The sequence below is a fragment of the Pseudophryne corroboree genome, chromosome 11 (assembly GCF_028390025.1).
Source record: "Pseudophryne corroboree isolate aPseCor3 chromosome 11, aPseCor3.hap2, whole genome shotgun sequence".
Lineage (NCBI taxonomy): Eukaryota > Metazoa > Chordata > Amphibia > Anura > Myobatrachidae > Pseudophryne > Pseudophryne corroboree.
This window is the reverse complement of record NC_086454.1, coordinates 235,194,139-235,210,750: the sequence shown is the minus strand read 5'-3', so window position 1 is coordinate 235,210,750 and position 16,612 is coordinate 235,194,139. Positions and strand designations below refer to the sequence as shown.

Below are 16,612 nucleotides of genomic sequence, written 5' to 3'. Positions count from 1 at the left end.
CCCACGTGACCAGGTCGAATGCCTTGTCTGCATCCAATGGCACAATAGCCTTGGGGACAGAACTAGGAGTCAAGGCAGATGACTGTATCACGGAGATCACCTTACGTATATTGACAGTGGAATAACGACCCCATATGAAACCAGTTTGGTCGGGATTAATAATGGTGGGTAAAATCAATTTCAGTCTATCAGAAAGAATTTTCATAAAAAGCTTGTAATCTACATCTAGTAGAGAAATGGGCCTATAAGATGCAGGTAGTAGTGGGTCACGGCCCTGTTTGGGGAAAACCTTAATGATGGCCGAATTAAAATAAGGGAGGAGAAAGTTGTCAGTGAGGATGGAATTATAGAAATAGACAAGGGACGGACAAATCTTATCCTGTAATATTTTGAAAAATTCACCAGAAAAGCCATCCGGGACCAGGGCTTTTAATGATTTAAGTTTCTTAATACCGGATATTACGTCTTCCAAGGTAATGGGGCAATGAGCAGGTTTGCTTGCTCAGGAGAGACAGTGGGAAGGGTGACATGGTCCCTAAAAGCCTGCATCAATGTGAGGGTCTGAGTACAGCTCCTTATAAAAAGTCCCAAACAAATCAGCTGTATCCTGTCCTTTAGTAATCATAGCACCCTCAGGGGACCGAAGTGAAATAATAGAGGAAGAAGGGGTAGTATGAGAGCGAATAAGATTAGAAACAAGGCGCCCAGATTTATTACTGTGTTTATAAAAACTCCTAGTAATGGTATGGCGTGCCGCAAAGTGATCCAATACTATATTAAAGTGAGCTTTGGCCTTTTTATAAACTTCCGTAGTGATGGGAATTAAAATCATTATACTTGGAAGTAAGCTCAGATTGGGCCTGCAAATAAAGCTGGGTACTGTCTTTTTTTTATATTTAGATGCAAAAGCAATTATTTCACCTCGTAAAACAGATTAAGCAGTTTGCCAATACAGGGAGGGGTTACCCACATGTTCAGCATTACTGTTTGCATACACCACTTTGCCTCTGGCATATTACGAAATTTAACTGAAGTAGCAAGGAATGCCGGGAAGTGCCACGGCCTATAATGCCTACAATCAATACCTGGAGCCAGAGTGAACCATATCAGAGCGTGGTCTGAGAGGCCAATGGGTTCAATGCTAGAATCTTCAATTCTAGATAACAGAGATTTAGAAGGCAACAGGTAGTCTATTCTAGACAAAGTGGCGTGAGCAGCTGACAAACACTTATAATCCCTGTCCGTGGGATGTAACACCCTCCAAATATCCAGCAGACGAAGGTCAAAGGCCAGCCAAGGGATACCCAGGGAAGGGGGGGGGGGGGGGAGTAGGAGGGCGGGTTTGTGAGTGTTGTGTATCCATACATTCTGAAGCCACCATGGTATATATGATCACATTCGACAACATAGCTACAGGGGTTCCACCAAAACTTTTAACTTTAGGAAGGCTAATTTCAGTATGCTTAGATGTGCACTTAACGACATAGAGTGGGAGGTTCTGTTTAATAATAAGAACACTTCGGAAATGTGGGATGTTTTAAAAGGGTTGCTGGATAGCAATATTCATAACTTTATTCCCATGGGCAGTAAACGCAGGAGTATTAAACTCAAACCGATGTGGCTTAACAAGAAAGTTAAGGCAGAAATGGATTTTAAAAAAAAGCGGGCTTTCAAAGCATTTAAATCTAATGGAAAGGAGGAGTCTTCCAAGTATTACAAGGAGTGTAATAAGAAATGCAAAAAAGCAATAAGAGCAGCTAAAATGGAAAATGAAAAGCAAATCGCTATAGAGAGTAAAACCAATCCTAAAAAGTTTTTTAAATACATAAACGGTAAAAGGTTAAAAAAGGAGAATATAGGTCCATTAAAAGATGAATTCGGAGAATTGATAAATGATGACGAAATAAAAGCGGAAATACTGAAAAAATTCTTTTCATCAGTATTCACCAGTGAAGAACTGATGGTGGGAGTAGAGCATAACAATTGTGACAGTAATGATTCATGATTAGATACTTGTTTAAGCGAAGTAGTAGTCCGGGAGAGACTAAGCAAAATTAAGATTAATAAATCACCTGGTCCTGATGGACTTCACCCGAGGGTTCTTATGGAGCTTAGTTCACAACTAGCACGACCCCTATACTTGATTTTCAATAGTTCAATTAGATCAGGCATGGTACCGAAGGATTGGCGTATAGCCGAGGTAGTGCCATTATTTAAAAAGGGATCCAAAAATCTTCCGGGAAACTACAGACCAGTTAGTTTAACATCTATAGTGGGGAAAATATTGGAAGGAATTCTAAGGGACGGCATACAGGAGTATCTACAGTCCGCTAGGATTATTAGCAAGAACCAGCATGGGTTTGTGAGGGACAGGTCATGTCAGACTAACTTAATTAGCTTCTACAAGGAAGTGAGCAATAATCTTGATCAAGGAAAAGCAGTGGATGTGGTCTTCCTAGATTTTGCAAAAGCCTTCGATACAGTTCCTCACAGGAGACTGATGATCAAATTAAAGGAGCTTGGCCTAGGAAAAACTATTTGCACATGGATAAGCAGCTGGTTGGATAGCAGGGTACAGCGAGTAGTGGTCAACGGGAAGTCCTCAACCTTGTCCCCAGTAGTCAGCGGAATACCACAAGGGTCCGTACTCGGACCACTACTGTTCAATATATTTATCAATGACCTAGAAATAGGCCTGGAAAGCACAGTGTCAATCTTTGCAGATGATACTAAACTGTGTAAGGTAATTCAGAATTGGATGTGGAGTCCTTGCAGAATGATCTATCTAAACTTGAACTCTGGGCATCTAAATGGAAAATGAGGTTCAATACAGACAAATGCAAGGTTATGCATTTTGGGACAAAAAACAAACTTGCATCCTACATATTAAATGGGGAACGCCTAGGGGAAACAGAGTTGGAAAAAGATTTGGGGGTATTCATTGATAATAGGTTTAATAACCATACACAATGTCAAAACGCAGCAAAGAAGACAAGTAAGGTGCTAGCGTGCATAAAAAGGGGAATTGAGACAAGGGACTCGTATGTAATCATGCCGCTGTATAAGGCATTGGTAAGTCCGCACCTGGAATATTGTGTTCAGTTTTGGGCACCATTGTATAAAAAAGACATCAGTGGACTCGATAGTGTTCAAAGGCGAGCTACTAAATTGATTAAAGGCCTAGAAGGACTGGACTATAAGGAAAGACTTACTAGGCTGAATATGTATACACTAGAAAAGAGGCGCCTAAGAGGAGATATTATTAATATCTTCAAATATGTAAAGGGACATCACAAAGAGTTATCAGAGGAATTATTTATTAAAAGAACACCGTTTAGGACACGTGGGCACTCGCTGCGACTGGAGGAGAGAAAGTTCCGAACGCAACGGAGGAAAGGGTTCTTCACTGTTAGGGCAATCAGGATGTGGAATTCCCTGCCAGGTAAGGTGGTAATGGCGGACTCTGTAATTAGATTTATAAAAGGAATGGATAAATTTCTGAATGAAAATGATATTCAAGGTTACAATACTTAAAATATCAACGTGGTTAATCTGGGGGTAACATGAGTTATAGTAGCTAACTAGTCATAAAAGATTATTCAGCAAGTATGTAGAATCATCACAACTTAAAACAGGTTGAACACGATGGGCAATTTGCCTCTATTCAACCTCAAATACTATGTTACTATGTATGTTACTATGGTAGTCATTCCAAGTTGATCGCTTGCTACCGATTTTCGCAGCGCAGCGATCAGGTAAAAAAATTGCATTTCTGCGTATGCCCTGCAATGCGCACGCGCAACATAGGGGTACAGAGCTCTTTGTGGTTGTGCTCAGGTTCTAGCGAAGTTTTCCTTCGCACTGGCGGCCGCAAGAAGATTGACAGGAAGGGGGCGTTACTCGGTGTCAACTGACCGTTTTCAGTGAGTATTTGCAAAAACGCAGGCGTGGCTGGGCGTTCGCTGGGCGGGTGTATGACATCAAATCCGGACACGAATAGGCTGAAGTGATCGCAAGCGCTGAGTAGGTTCAGAGATACTCTGAAACTGCACAAACTGTTTTTGTAGAGCTCGGCTGCACATGCGTTCACACTTTTGCTAAGCTAAAATACTCCCCAGTGGGTGGCGGCATAGCGTTTGCACGGCTGCTAAAACTAGCTAGCGAGCGATCAACTCTGAATGACCCTCCATGTTACAGTCACCCCCAACAATAATGGCTGAATCCAAATGTACAGAAAGTGTAGCTAACAACAATTTAAAAAAACGTGAAGAATAAACATTTGGGGCGTAAAGATTACAGAGAACAAACTTGTCCCCTATGATTTGTATCTCAGTTATGGTATAACGACCCAAAGGGTAAGCGTAATCAGACATTACTTTAGGGGAAAGTAGTTTACTAATTAAGGTAACAACACCCCTCTTCTTAGAGTATGAAGCCGCGAACATGACGGTATAACCCACTCAATTTAGCTTAAGGATCTCGGGGTAACAAATGCGTTTCCTGCAACATTATAATATCGACATGTAACTTACATAAATAAGTTGTTTTTTTTACGCTTAATGGGGGAGTTAATTCTGCCAACATTCCATGCTAAGGGGGGCCATGGCAGAGAGGGCACGAGAATATAGGCATCATTCAGCATAATAGTACACAATAAGAATAGGAAGTGAAAAAAAGGTATTACGTGCAACCTGCAGGGTAAAGAGAACTGGCAGTGGACAGGTCACAGTAAGGCATTACAGTGATTGAGGGGAGAGGAAAAAATAAGGCAAGGGGATAGGAGAAAAACCATAAAAAATAGGAATGGAGATCCTGTGGGGTGGGTGGGGTGGGGGTCAGCAAGACAACAGCCATCTTGTAGGGCAAGAAATAGGACTTTCAGGCGATATAAAAGAAAAAAAATTAATATGAACATAAAGCATAACACGGAGGAAAGGGCTCAAATGAACAGGAAAAAACAGATACACATAGAAAAACATCATATAAGGTAGTAAGGGCGCATATAACCAGTAACTGAATAATCGCAACCACCAACAACATATCAATTAATCATAGCAGCATGAGAGAAGAACAGCAAGTCATAATAATAATAATAATAATAATTATATTTGCAACGGAGCAAATCGATAGAGAGAAATGCAATTTAAGGAAATGGATATCAGGAACTGATGGAAGCTCAGAGGTAGACATGCCAACTGTAGATAAGTCTAAAAATCAACAATAAGGACAGCCACCCCTAAGTGTCCGCATGAGAAGAGGAAGAGTCACCGGCAGCGTCATCAGCGACTTCCTGTAAATATGCGGTGGCATCCTCCGGCGTAGAAAAGTCATGGAAAGAATTCTCGGTAAACAGACGGAGTCGTGCCGGGAACAATAAAGTGAAATGCCTGTTATCCTTGACCAGACCAGCACATACAGGACCAAAGGCCTTGCGAGCACGCGTAACTTCCGCAGAGTAGTCCTGGAAAACAAACCGCTTGTGCGCGTTATGAATCAAGGACCTCTTCTGTCTGGATGCATGCCAAATAGCTTCACAGTGCAGGATATTGAGACACCGGAAGATCACCACACGTGGTCTGGCATTAGGGTTATCACGAGGCAGTCCAAGGCGATGAGCCCTTACAACTACCATATCGGAGCAATCGTCAGCAATGTCTAAGTTCCAGCAAGGAGGTAGTAATAAAACTGGGCAAGGACTCACCCTTAATGGATTCCGGCAAACCCACAATGCGCAAATTGTTTCTCCTAGAGTGATTTTCTAAATTATCCAGCTTGTTAATAACTTGCAGATGTTGTTTGTAAAGGGTATCATGCTGCTGCTTCAAAGTAAACTCTTCCTGGAGCACTTCTCCCACTCTGTTATCAGTTGTAGAATATTACTGTTAGATTCCTGCAGTGCCTGCCTGAATGAGTCAGCTTGTTCCTGCATCAGAGGGGCCATGGTATCCTTAATAGCCTGTATAATGTCAGCATAGGATGCAAATGTAGGAGCCTTGTGAGGAGGTAATCTTAGATTTGCGCCTCTCCCGCTCTTGGCGCTGTTTGCTGGGCATGGAGCAGGTCAGAAACTTCTCCATATACTCCAGGGACACTCCTCAGTGTAGTGGTGAGAAAATTCCACCTGTCAGGGCCCTTAAATGGGTCCGAAAAAAGAGGGAAAGCTGCTGGCTTCCAGGAGCAGTTTCAGGCTGCAGCCATCTCCTTTGGGGGCGGGGCCGGAGGTCAGTATAACTGTTTTAAAGCTAAATATTTGGGGAAGGAACACAGTGCATTAAAGGTTATTTATTACAGCGATATAGACACATCGTGTAAAAATACAACTAACCGAGTTTTGACTCTTGTGTTGTAGGAAACTTTCCAATGATAAGCGATGATCTAGTGAATTCTTACCACCTCCTGCTCTGTGCTTTGGACCTGGTTTATGGGAATGCATTGCTGTGCCCGAACCGTCGGGAGCTCTTGAATCTCGACTTCCAAGGTATGAAATGTATGGAGTAAGGAAGCAGAGAGAGAGAAAAATACTCTGAGAATATAGGCAAATTTTATTAACCCTTAACAGAAGCTGAACAGTGGTCCGACCTTGATTATACACTTTATTTAACTTGCATATTCCATGTTGGTCCTTAAGTATTCAAATAAGGGTTTACGGTTTTGTAATGTTTGGATGTATTGCATGATATCTCTAATACTTTGCTAGATTAAACACATTGTAAAGGTTATACATTAGTAATAGCGCTGCGGCCCTCACAACGACCATTCCTTTCCCTAGTAATTTGGAATATTTTGTTCAGGGGTAAATATGAAGTTGTTTGGATAAGCAGCTGTCCCAGAACACGTTAAAAGCTGTACTGTACTCTGTTGGGTTCTTTTCCAGTAGTGTTTCTGCGCTTGGTCAACTCTTATGGCTATTTACATAGGAAAAGGGCTAATACAAGCTGAAGATAGTGTTCCCTATCGTAGTCAAGCTCCAAAAATCTTTAGTTCTATGAATGTGGGCAGTGTCCAATGTATAGATAAGCAGTAGGCCCCTTTTAAAATCTTAAGTAAGCCAGTATTTTACATATATAAATACTGCATTGTGTGCATGAAGTACTGTAACAGGAGTGGTTATACTTGCTTAAATGTGTCCTCTATGCTCTGTCACCCCTGCACTGGATTGTCCGGAAGGTGGCACTGACAGACTGGTAGACTTGCCGTGTACAGACTGGAGATTCACATGGGCAGGGCCAGTGACAACTCTAAGGACCTAATTAGTGTTTGTATGCAGTGTCAATGGTCTTGCAACCGAGTAATTATCGGTAGATTACGCATGCATTGCAATCGCACTGCGCACATGCCAGGATAACTTTGTGATGCTGTTTACAGTGAGAATTTAAATGCAGAGTAATTGACAGGAAGGGATAGGTAATGGGTAGTGGCGGCAAAAATGCAGGCATCACGCCCCATTTACCAGGCATGTATCTGCCTTCAGCGGCAATTATGTACGCAGAGAAACATGGCGCAGCGCACCACTGCCGCATCCAGTCTGCGTAAGCATAGACTCACTCGGGAGATGATGTTCCTCGTTATTGCGTCAGTGCTGGGTATTTGTACACATTTGCTGAGGACTTTGCAATGGCTCCATCTATATTCCTTATTGGCTGGCAGCTTCACTTGAAATGATTAGCAAGTCCATAGCCTGAAAAATCGCAGCTACTTAGGCATGTGTGTACAAACATGAATTAGGCCCTAAGTTGTTACACTTTCAACGTTTTTGGCCAAGGACCACAAATGTGGGTGGAATTTGAGCTGTCAGTCATGGAGCGGATATTACAGGTTGTCCATATTTGTATTTTTTTTTTTCTTTTTAAACACATGCTTGGCTGTAGATTATAGCATTAATTTATTGGATTGTTCAGTGCAGAAAATATTATTAGTTGGTGATGTGTTTTAAAATTTTACACATAATTGTTTAAAGGTTATAATAAATTGTTTTAATAAATTAAACCTTTTTTTCTAATGATATATGCTTTCTCTGTGCGCTGCAATTTTGCTGCTTTTGTCCATATTGTTGCATGTGCGTTGTTATCCTCTGACCATGAAAACCTTCCCCAGTTATAAGAAAAGTATCTGACTGCTCAGCATCTACTTGTGTGGCCACATTGGATACTAATCCTGTCATATAGTACTCGCTCAGAGTGCCAGCACGTGCACATATGTAGCCATCTATGGTCTTGCATATTGGATAGGGATCGGATGAAGCCAGTACTATACTCCTGTAGACACCCCCGTCAATCAGGCAGAGGCAGTCGCATTTTAGAGAAGAGATTGCAAAACCCATACTGCGCATGCACAGAACGGGTGCTGCGTGTGCACAGTTCCCAAACATCGGGAAACTGCACATAACATCGCTTAAGCGATCCATAGTGAATCACCCCCTTGGTGGAGAAAGCCTTTATTAGCAAAAAGTGCCTGTGTTATCTCTATAAGATCACTAATGTTTTTGTTTTCTTTATATTGTTGAAAGCATAATAACATCATGCACAGTATTCTTTCCTAATGTTGACATTACTCTGCAGAGTATTTATTGCTTTAACAGGCGTATGTTTCCTGCAGGCCTTCCTGAGGATTTCTCCAGTAAGGACTTTAAGCCACCTACCGAGCCACCCTGCATCATCGAAACGCTTTGTTGCCTACACCAAGGTTTAATTCTGGAAGTTAAGGGCATTAAAGAACATTTCTGGAAACCATATATATATAAGCTCTTTGATAAAAAGGTACCAGCTGCATTTTTCAAATATGGAAATGTGATTGGAAAGCTTAATAACAGTCTGCACAAAACAAGAGATATTATATGTATTGATGCCTTTTGTGCCTATATAAAAGTAGCTGTATGTCTGACCTTATGTTACACCTGATCAACCTCATGGGCCGAATGTAATGGCGTCCGAGTTGGCCGGTGGTGCGGGCTGCCGGTCGAAATCAAACTTTTTTTTTTTTTTTTAAAGCGGCAGTCATTTACAAGGCATGGTTTTGCCTTGTAAATTATTGCCACTTTAAAAAAAAAAAAATCCCAGTTCGGTCGGGAACCTGCACCTCCGGCCAACTTGGACGTCATTAAAACTCGCCCAATATTTGCATTACAAATAATTTCTTCTGGTCTATATTGTAGTGAATGAAGTTCTAGGTTATTAACCAAACTGTTTTTTCTTCAGTTTCCCTGTTAAGTATGTTTTTCTCTTTCAGGTACTGAAAGGAAAATGCGATTCTCTTACTGGATTTCTGGACCCTGGAAATTTTGACAGCAGTTTGTAAGTTTAGTTATTCTGACTGGTCTTCTTGTACTCTGAAATAAGGCAGATTGTCAGCATATGCAAATAATGAATGTTGTAATCTACTACTTTTCACTTGTGCTGTATACATCTGCAGGAAAGCCATTAATAAGGTCTATGAGGCTTTTGTGCTCTCGGCTGGGCATCTGGATGAGAGAGTCTTCCTGGAGGATGCAGAGGAAGAAATTGGGAGTGTTGTCCGATGTCTGAATCCCGATCTGGGAACAGAGTCTGCTGAGAGGGCCCAAGTTTCGTATCATTTACAACAACACTTTGATATGGTAAATATAACATAATATGCAGTTACAGGACTTCCATTCTCAGAAACCAATGTCAGCTGTAGACTTGTACAGTATATTCTGTGCTAGGCAGCAGCACCAGTATCATTAGGTAGATTTCTGTACTACAGATGTGACCTCATCCATCTAGCCTCAGTACGCCATGATGCCTGGCGCGAATGAGCCGCCAGGTCATGTGAGATTCTGCTAGCGTCTGGTGTCTTATTTTGCAGAAAATGCATCTTAGTCACAACACGATGCGTCTAAGATACACCAGGAGACTGATTTGATATGCGGCTCTTGCATATTGTGTGTGATGGAGTCTGTACAGTATATGGAGAAGAAAACTTGTATTGGAAAAAAAAGCTGCAGCTGCTACATTGATTCAGAGACTCAGTCACAGACAGATATACAAGTGTTGCATATCAGCCAATCAGCACAGTCTCCTGCTGTGTCCTAGCCGTATCATGTTGCGATTAAGACACATTTTCAGGTAAAAAGATGCCCGTTGCTAGCAGAGTCTCACGGGACCTGTCACGATTGCAGCAACAGTATATGAGGACACATATTTTTACGTGGCATCATATAGCCTAGGTAAAGTTGTAAACACAGAGGGGACACACTGCATTCTGTTTACTGTAGCAGAGCAGTCACCATTGCTTCTACCACAAATCCTCTCAATACTCATCGTGGTTTTAAAACCATAGCGTTTCAATTATTGTTTAGAATGCAATAGAGAAATAATAGAATCTTATTGGTTACTATGGGCAACACCACCACTTTTCTGTTTTAGAAGCTATAGTAAATCTACCCCCTAGACTGAAGAGCAAGGTCCCTGATTCAGGTATCTCATAGACCTTTTTGTACAGAGTAAGACCCAGGTAAAACTTGGGATGTGTGTTGGTGTTAATGAGGTTGAGCTATATTACCTGACCTGACCTGGGTCTTGGGATTTTTCCAGGTATAACCTAGGTATGCTGCGACATAGAACCAGGTTACTCCACCCTGGTTATGAACATGTAATCTCATTGGCCAATCAGATGTGCTGCAGCTATGTAGCAGTGTTCCACAGGGCAGATAAGGGTCAAGTGTGAAAGGTGAATACCCAGGAGACCCAGGAATTTTTCTGGGCCAGAATGTGGTGTTATTAATTCCAGTATTCCGTGTTGGTCCCAGGGTTTGTGTAAAAAGAGTGTGTGTGTCCACATACATCTAGCCTCCTGGCACGTTAAACATCCCTTCTAGTCATGCAATTCATGCAACCTTTTCCATTAAATGCATCTTATTCGCTTATGCGAAGAGGACTTACAAGCAGCGTATCCTGATTACAGTGATATGTGACATGCCTATATTCTCTGTATGACTGCGGCTGTATCTGCATATGAAATGCTACATTAAAGTGCTTTCCTAGAAAACACTGTAACATATCATTGCGTATGCAGATACAGCCGCAGACGCACACAGAATATAGGCATGCTGCATATCACTGTAATCAGCATTTAACTGCTTGTGTGTCTTCATATAGCGATGCTAATATGAAGCATTTCTCTTGCAGGATCCACAGGATAACATTGGGATATGAAGTAGCGACAGCGGATTGGCACCAAACGATCAAAGCTTTCGGCCTCCCTGAATGCAAGGGGCCCGTCCCTATATCCCCACCTCTTGGCTCAGGCAAATCAGTTTTTTGTTTGGTGCGGCAGGAGGCAGACCATGGTCAGTAGGCTGCTGGTTTTTAGCAGCCATAAGTTTATTTTATTTTATTTTTATAGTCTTACTAGTTTTTCGAGCAATCTTATACGTACCTTAGAAAGAGTCGCTCCAACAACTCCCCTCCAGGTCGCGACAACGCTTACCCACGTGTACAGTGCTGTTTCGGCGTCTGTGTAGGATGTACTAGCAAGTTCAGCAGACGTAACCAGGCTGTGGCCGGAGCACGGGGAGAAGGTAAGGCATCGGTTCCGCTTAGTAGGGGAAATGCGAGACACAGCCGCACTGTTTTGGGATGGAGACTACCGAACAGTCGCTGACCCCCCCCACCGGTTCATGACCAGTTTCCTCAGAGTTTCCCATCATGAACTGAGTTCCTGCTTCCGTCTGAGACGCTGTGTATCTAAAAGGACCAGCATATTCCTTGACACGCACCTCAGGGAATATGTACTACAGCTCCCCTCTTACACGAGAGACACGACCGACGTGTTAAAGAAGATCAATGATATCCAATTGGACTCGGATCACATTCTAGTGAGTCTCGATGTAGAGGCTCTATATTCGAGCATAAATCATGATCAAGGTGTGCGAGCAGTAGAGTATTTTCTGTCAACTAAAGAATTGGATGATTTTCAAACTTTCTTATTAAAGTTACTCCATATGGTGCTCCGGAAAAATTACTTCATATTTGACAACCATTTTTATACCCAGATAAGAGGGACGGCAATGGGGGCGGCTTGTGCCCCCACATATGCCAACCTCTTTTTGGGGTGGTGGGAGAAAGAAGTAGTGTTCCAAGATCTTCTCGAGGAATACAACAAACATGTCTGTTTGTGGACACGATACATAGACGACATATTGGTTATCTGGGATGGCACAGCAGAGAAACTCGCAGAATTTATAAAAGTACTCAACAACAATACTTTAAATCTACGATTCACTTACGAATGGAGCAAGGAGAGCATTTCCTTTTTGGATCTCCGGATTTACCGAACTTCGGACAATATGTTGGCCACTGAGATTTTCCGCAAAAGTACCTCCACCAACACTCTCCTTCATTGTAATAGCTTTCACTTTCCTCCGACAATTTATAACATACCAAAAGGAGAATTCCTAAGATTGAGGAGGAACTGCTCCAGTGACGAGGTATTCAATGATAGGAGTAGGGAACTAACATACAGACTAAAGGAGCGAGGGTATAGTGGAAGAATGATTAAGCGAGCAAAGAACTCTTTGAAAGAAGTGACCAGAGACTCCTTGATTTTTAAAGATAAGCCCCAGAAACCATTGGATAACACCATTAGGTTTGTAGGAAATTTTTGCATAGAGTGGAGGGCCATTAAAGAAATTATACAGAAGCATTGGCCCATAATACTCTCAGACCAAGATCTGGGGACAAAATTAAAGAAGAACGTCGACATGAGTTGGAGGCGTGCTCCCAACTTAAAGGACCAACTGGTCAGGAGTCATTTCTCCACACAACAACCTAAGACCCCGGCAACAACAGGTACCTATCCTTGTGGTAATTGCAAACTTTGCAAATATGTGAGCCCAGTGAAAGAAGTAGAGGATAAATATGGGAGAACCATCAAAATGAAGAGCCACTTTAATTGTCGAACTACAAATTTGATATACTGTATTCAATGTGACTGTCCGAAGAAATACATAGGCATGACGACCAGAATGCTCAAGGTGCGAGCATTAGAACATATGGGAAATATCCGGAATGTTAGAACGGATCTACAAAATTACAAACAGATAACAACAGTGGCATATCACTTCCTCAAATTCCATTCAGGCTCACATGAAAATTTCAAGATCTTTGGCCTAGAACGAGTGAATCTTGGCATTAGAGGAGGAAATGTCACTAAAACTTTGCTACAAAAAGAAAGTGAGTGGATTTTCAAGATGAACACTGTAGCTCCTGAAGGGATGAATGAACAAATCAATTACAGTGCATTTTTGCCATAAAGGGGACTTTTCTCTTTTTTTCCCCCCTTTTCCTTTTCTCCCTCGGGCCCCCCATCATCTTTTTCCCTTTTTAATTAAGCATAGGTACTATTATATGGCTGTAGGATGAGGGGTATATAGTAATTAGAATCCAATTTTTCACAATGTATAGTTCATCATTCAAACCTTCTTTCACATTTTATATTTTTTTCCCTTTTCTCTTTTTTTACCCCCCCCTCCCCTTTTTATTTCCCCCCCTTATCTTCATTTTTTTCATTTCACTTGCCACTTCAATTTCAATAACAAATGCCAACACTCACATAGCTCACACAAGGGGTATTTTGTAAAAATACAATTTCAATAATAAATGCCAATACTCACATAGCTCACACAAGGAGTATTTTGTAAAAAGGGCAGAGTCATATTTCACACGATATACTGATAGTTTTGCACGTAACAATTTTGGGATTTTTAACTAACACTTTCACAGAAACAATAAATTAATCTCACATCACATACCCAACACTATTATTACACAATAGTTAGGATGGATTCTAGATAAATTGTTTAGAATACTTATCCTCACTACAATTAATTATTAACGGGACCATGGATAATAATTCCTTATATATATTTAATCTGGAGTGTTCTTTTTCCTGTAAATAATTATCTAGTAAGGAATCCCTCATTCTCATTACAAGGAAGGGACTAAAAAGGTCAAATAAGGATAGTCTTATCCCAAGTACTTTTCTGGCTATAGGATTTATTCATTAAACAATTATCCGCAATAATCATCCAATAAAGTTTTTTGCTCCTATATACAATCTAAGACTATATTTTCCCATTTAAATGTAGAAAAGAGTCTTCTTATCCAAATCTCACTGCCTCTCAAGGGAAATGAATCCCGTAGAAAAAGAAAACTTACTTAATATAATCTGTCAGGTCGCTTAGCCATTGATAAAGGCAATGATTAACGATTTATTGTAAAGAATAAAAATCCTCAACGATTTTATAAAATAAAAGTGTATTTTTTAATAGTATTTTATAATAGTTATGGTACAATAATAAAATAAATATATAAATAGGAATGTAACTTTAAATATATGCTGAACTTTTAATGTCACTGTAGAAACACTAGAGCGAACACACTGCTCTGAAAATAGGTCTGTAGGGAAGGTCATATCCTTGACAACATGGCGCTGACATGGTACAAAAAGGTGTCAGGCCAACGGTCACTAGGCAACTGTGAACAAGCTTAGGATAGCGAAACGTACGTCACTTCCGCCCCGGGCCGGCTCCGACTTCCGGTTTCACGGACATGGACGCCGGAGATCACGATCTCTCTTCACCGTGGTCTAACACTGCTGGATCATCTCCCTGTATACGTAAAGTATATTTGACCAAACCGCAATTTGTCACTTTACCTATATTGCACTGAATGCTTGTATGGAGTATCATTCTGCCCATTGCTTTTCTTCTATATGAATAGATGGTCACAATTTTTCAATTAGCAGGATGCCTCGTTGCTGTCTCAGTAATTAACATTAGACAGCAGTGCTCCTGGTGCATCTCAAAAGCAACCTAGTATCTGTTTTTTCTATTTAGGTTATTTAGCAAATTTTGTGGAATTGTGTGTATACATATCAAATTTAATGAGTTATAGAAGTAATCGCTGCAATTCCTCATGTTGGATATATGCCTCCCAGCAAATATGGGTGTGTTCTGAAAATTTGCAGGTGTGGGGATCCACACATCTGAATACACTTATACATAGGAATTAAGCACTCACCATTTGGAACAATAGACTTTGATTTTTTCAAATGTATATGACAACAAGCAGTATATATTTAATGTGCTTTAGCTGATACTACAAATTTCAAATCAGCAAGATCTAAAGGAACTATTTTCCAACAGATATACCCTGTGGATACCATTGTTTATAATGCATATTTAGATCCAGTGGTGCAGTGGTGTGGAATAATATCGAGACAGAATTAAGAGAACAGGCATAAGTGTTTTGACATATATATTGTATACAGTGGTATTGAAGAAGGATTATATAAATTGTACAGTGGTGGTGGTCAGATTTATGTGTATACGCCACATGTTAGGTGTTCCGCTCACACATATAACTGCGAGGGGACAAACACATTATCTGTTCCATTTTTTATTTTTTATTTTTGAACAGAACACAATAAATGGAGTACATACAAACTCCAACAAAAATATAAAGAATACTCTTTTGTGTTCTTTTTGATTTTGAAAATCTTCAACAATAGGAGTACATACAAACTCCAGTAATTTTTGATGTCCTTTAAATCTCGGTGAAGGAGATAAATGTGATCATATCCCTAAGGTATACCTATTTGTAGATGGAATCCAAATAAATAGGGATACCCGGGTGCGAATATATAGAGATTATCGCTACATAATTGGCAAATTTTATGCCTACATTATTTACTGATGAACAAGCCTAGAACTTTTTAATATAGTAATAATAAAGAATTAATTTTTAATTTTTATCTCATATAGAAAGCGTGCCCCAGAAAAAGATTAGGTCTTCTTTTTCTTCAGCCTTTTCTGCGTCAGCAGAGAGGGCTGTTCCCCTTTTGCATATTACAGTCTTCAGGACTCAAAATCTGGGTGCACCGCCAACCTAGTGCTTAGCGTAATTAATGCTGATAGAGCCAGATGTTGGTCTAACAAATCAATAAACAATCAATTAACAGTAATTGTAGTTCTCCAGTGCGGTTTCCGACACCCCCATTCCCTTTTTCCCTTCACATTAATATCTAAAAGGACCCTCAGCAGCTGTATGACTAGTGCGTCGGTGTTCACTTGGGTGTCTGTGTTCACTGTAGGTTCACGGGGCAGTTGTGTACACTAATAGCATCTGGATCCACTTAGCCTTCACTAACGTATTGATCGATCCTGGAAGCAGGGTGAAGTCTCCCTGTATCCCACTCTCCTGACCCGGGTGATACAGCACTAGAGCCCTCATTCAGAGTTGTTCGCTCGCTAGCTGCTTTTAGCAGCATTGCACACGCTAGGCCGCCGCCCTCTTGGAGTGTATCTTAGCTTAGCAGAATAGCGAATGAAAGAGTAGCAGAATTGCGAATAAATAATTCTTAGCAGCTTCTGAGTAGCTCTAGACTTACTCCTACACTGCGATCAGCTCAGCCCATTTCATTCCTGGTTTGACGTCACAAATACGCCATGCGTTCGTCCAGCCACTCCCCCGTTTCTCCAGACACTCCCGCGTTTTATCCTGGCACGCCTGTGTTTTTCCGCACACTCCCAGAAAACGGTCAGTTTCCGCCCAGAAACACCCACTTCCTGTCAATCACACTCCGATCACTTCAA

General features: G+C 41.0%; 1 protein-coding gene across 3 annotated transcripts in view; it reads left to right on the top strand.

Annotated features, from left to right (window-relative positions):
• The window catches only part of RBL2 (RB transcriptional corepressor like 2), a 367,306-nt gene that overhangs the window by 180,275 nt on the left and 170,419 nt on the right, over window positions 1-16,612 (top strand). For all 3 annotated transcript variants that reach the window (XM_063945306.1, XM_063945305.1, XM_063945307.1), the window contains 4 exons: window positions 6,350-6,478; window positions 8,596-8,756; window positions 9,226-9,290; window positions 9,409-9,592. In XM_063945306.1, coding sequence (XP_063801376.1) covers window positions 6,350-6,478; window positions 8,596-8,756; window positions 9,226-9,290; window positions 9,409-9,592 — 539 coding nt within the window. The remainder of the gene's footprint in view (window positions 1-6,349; window positions 6,479-8,595; window positions 8,757-9,225; window positions 9,291-9,408; window positions 9,593-16,612) is intronic.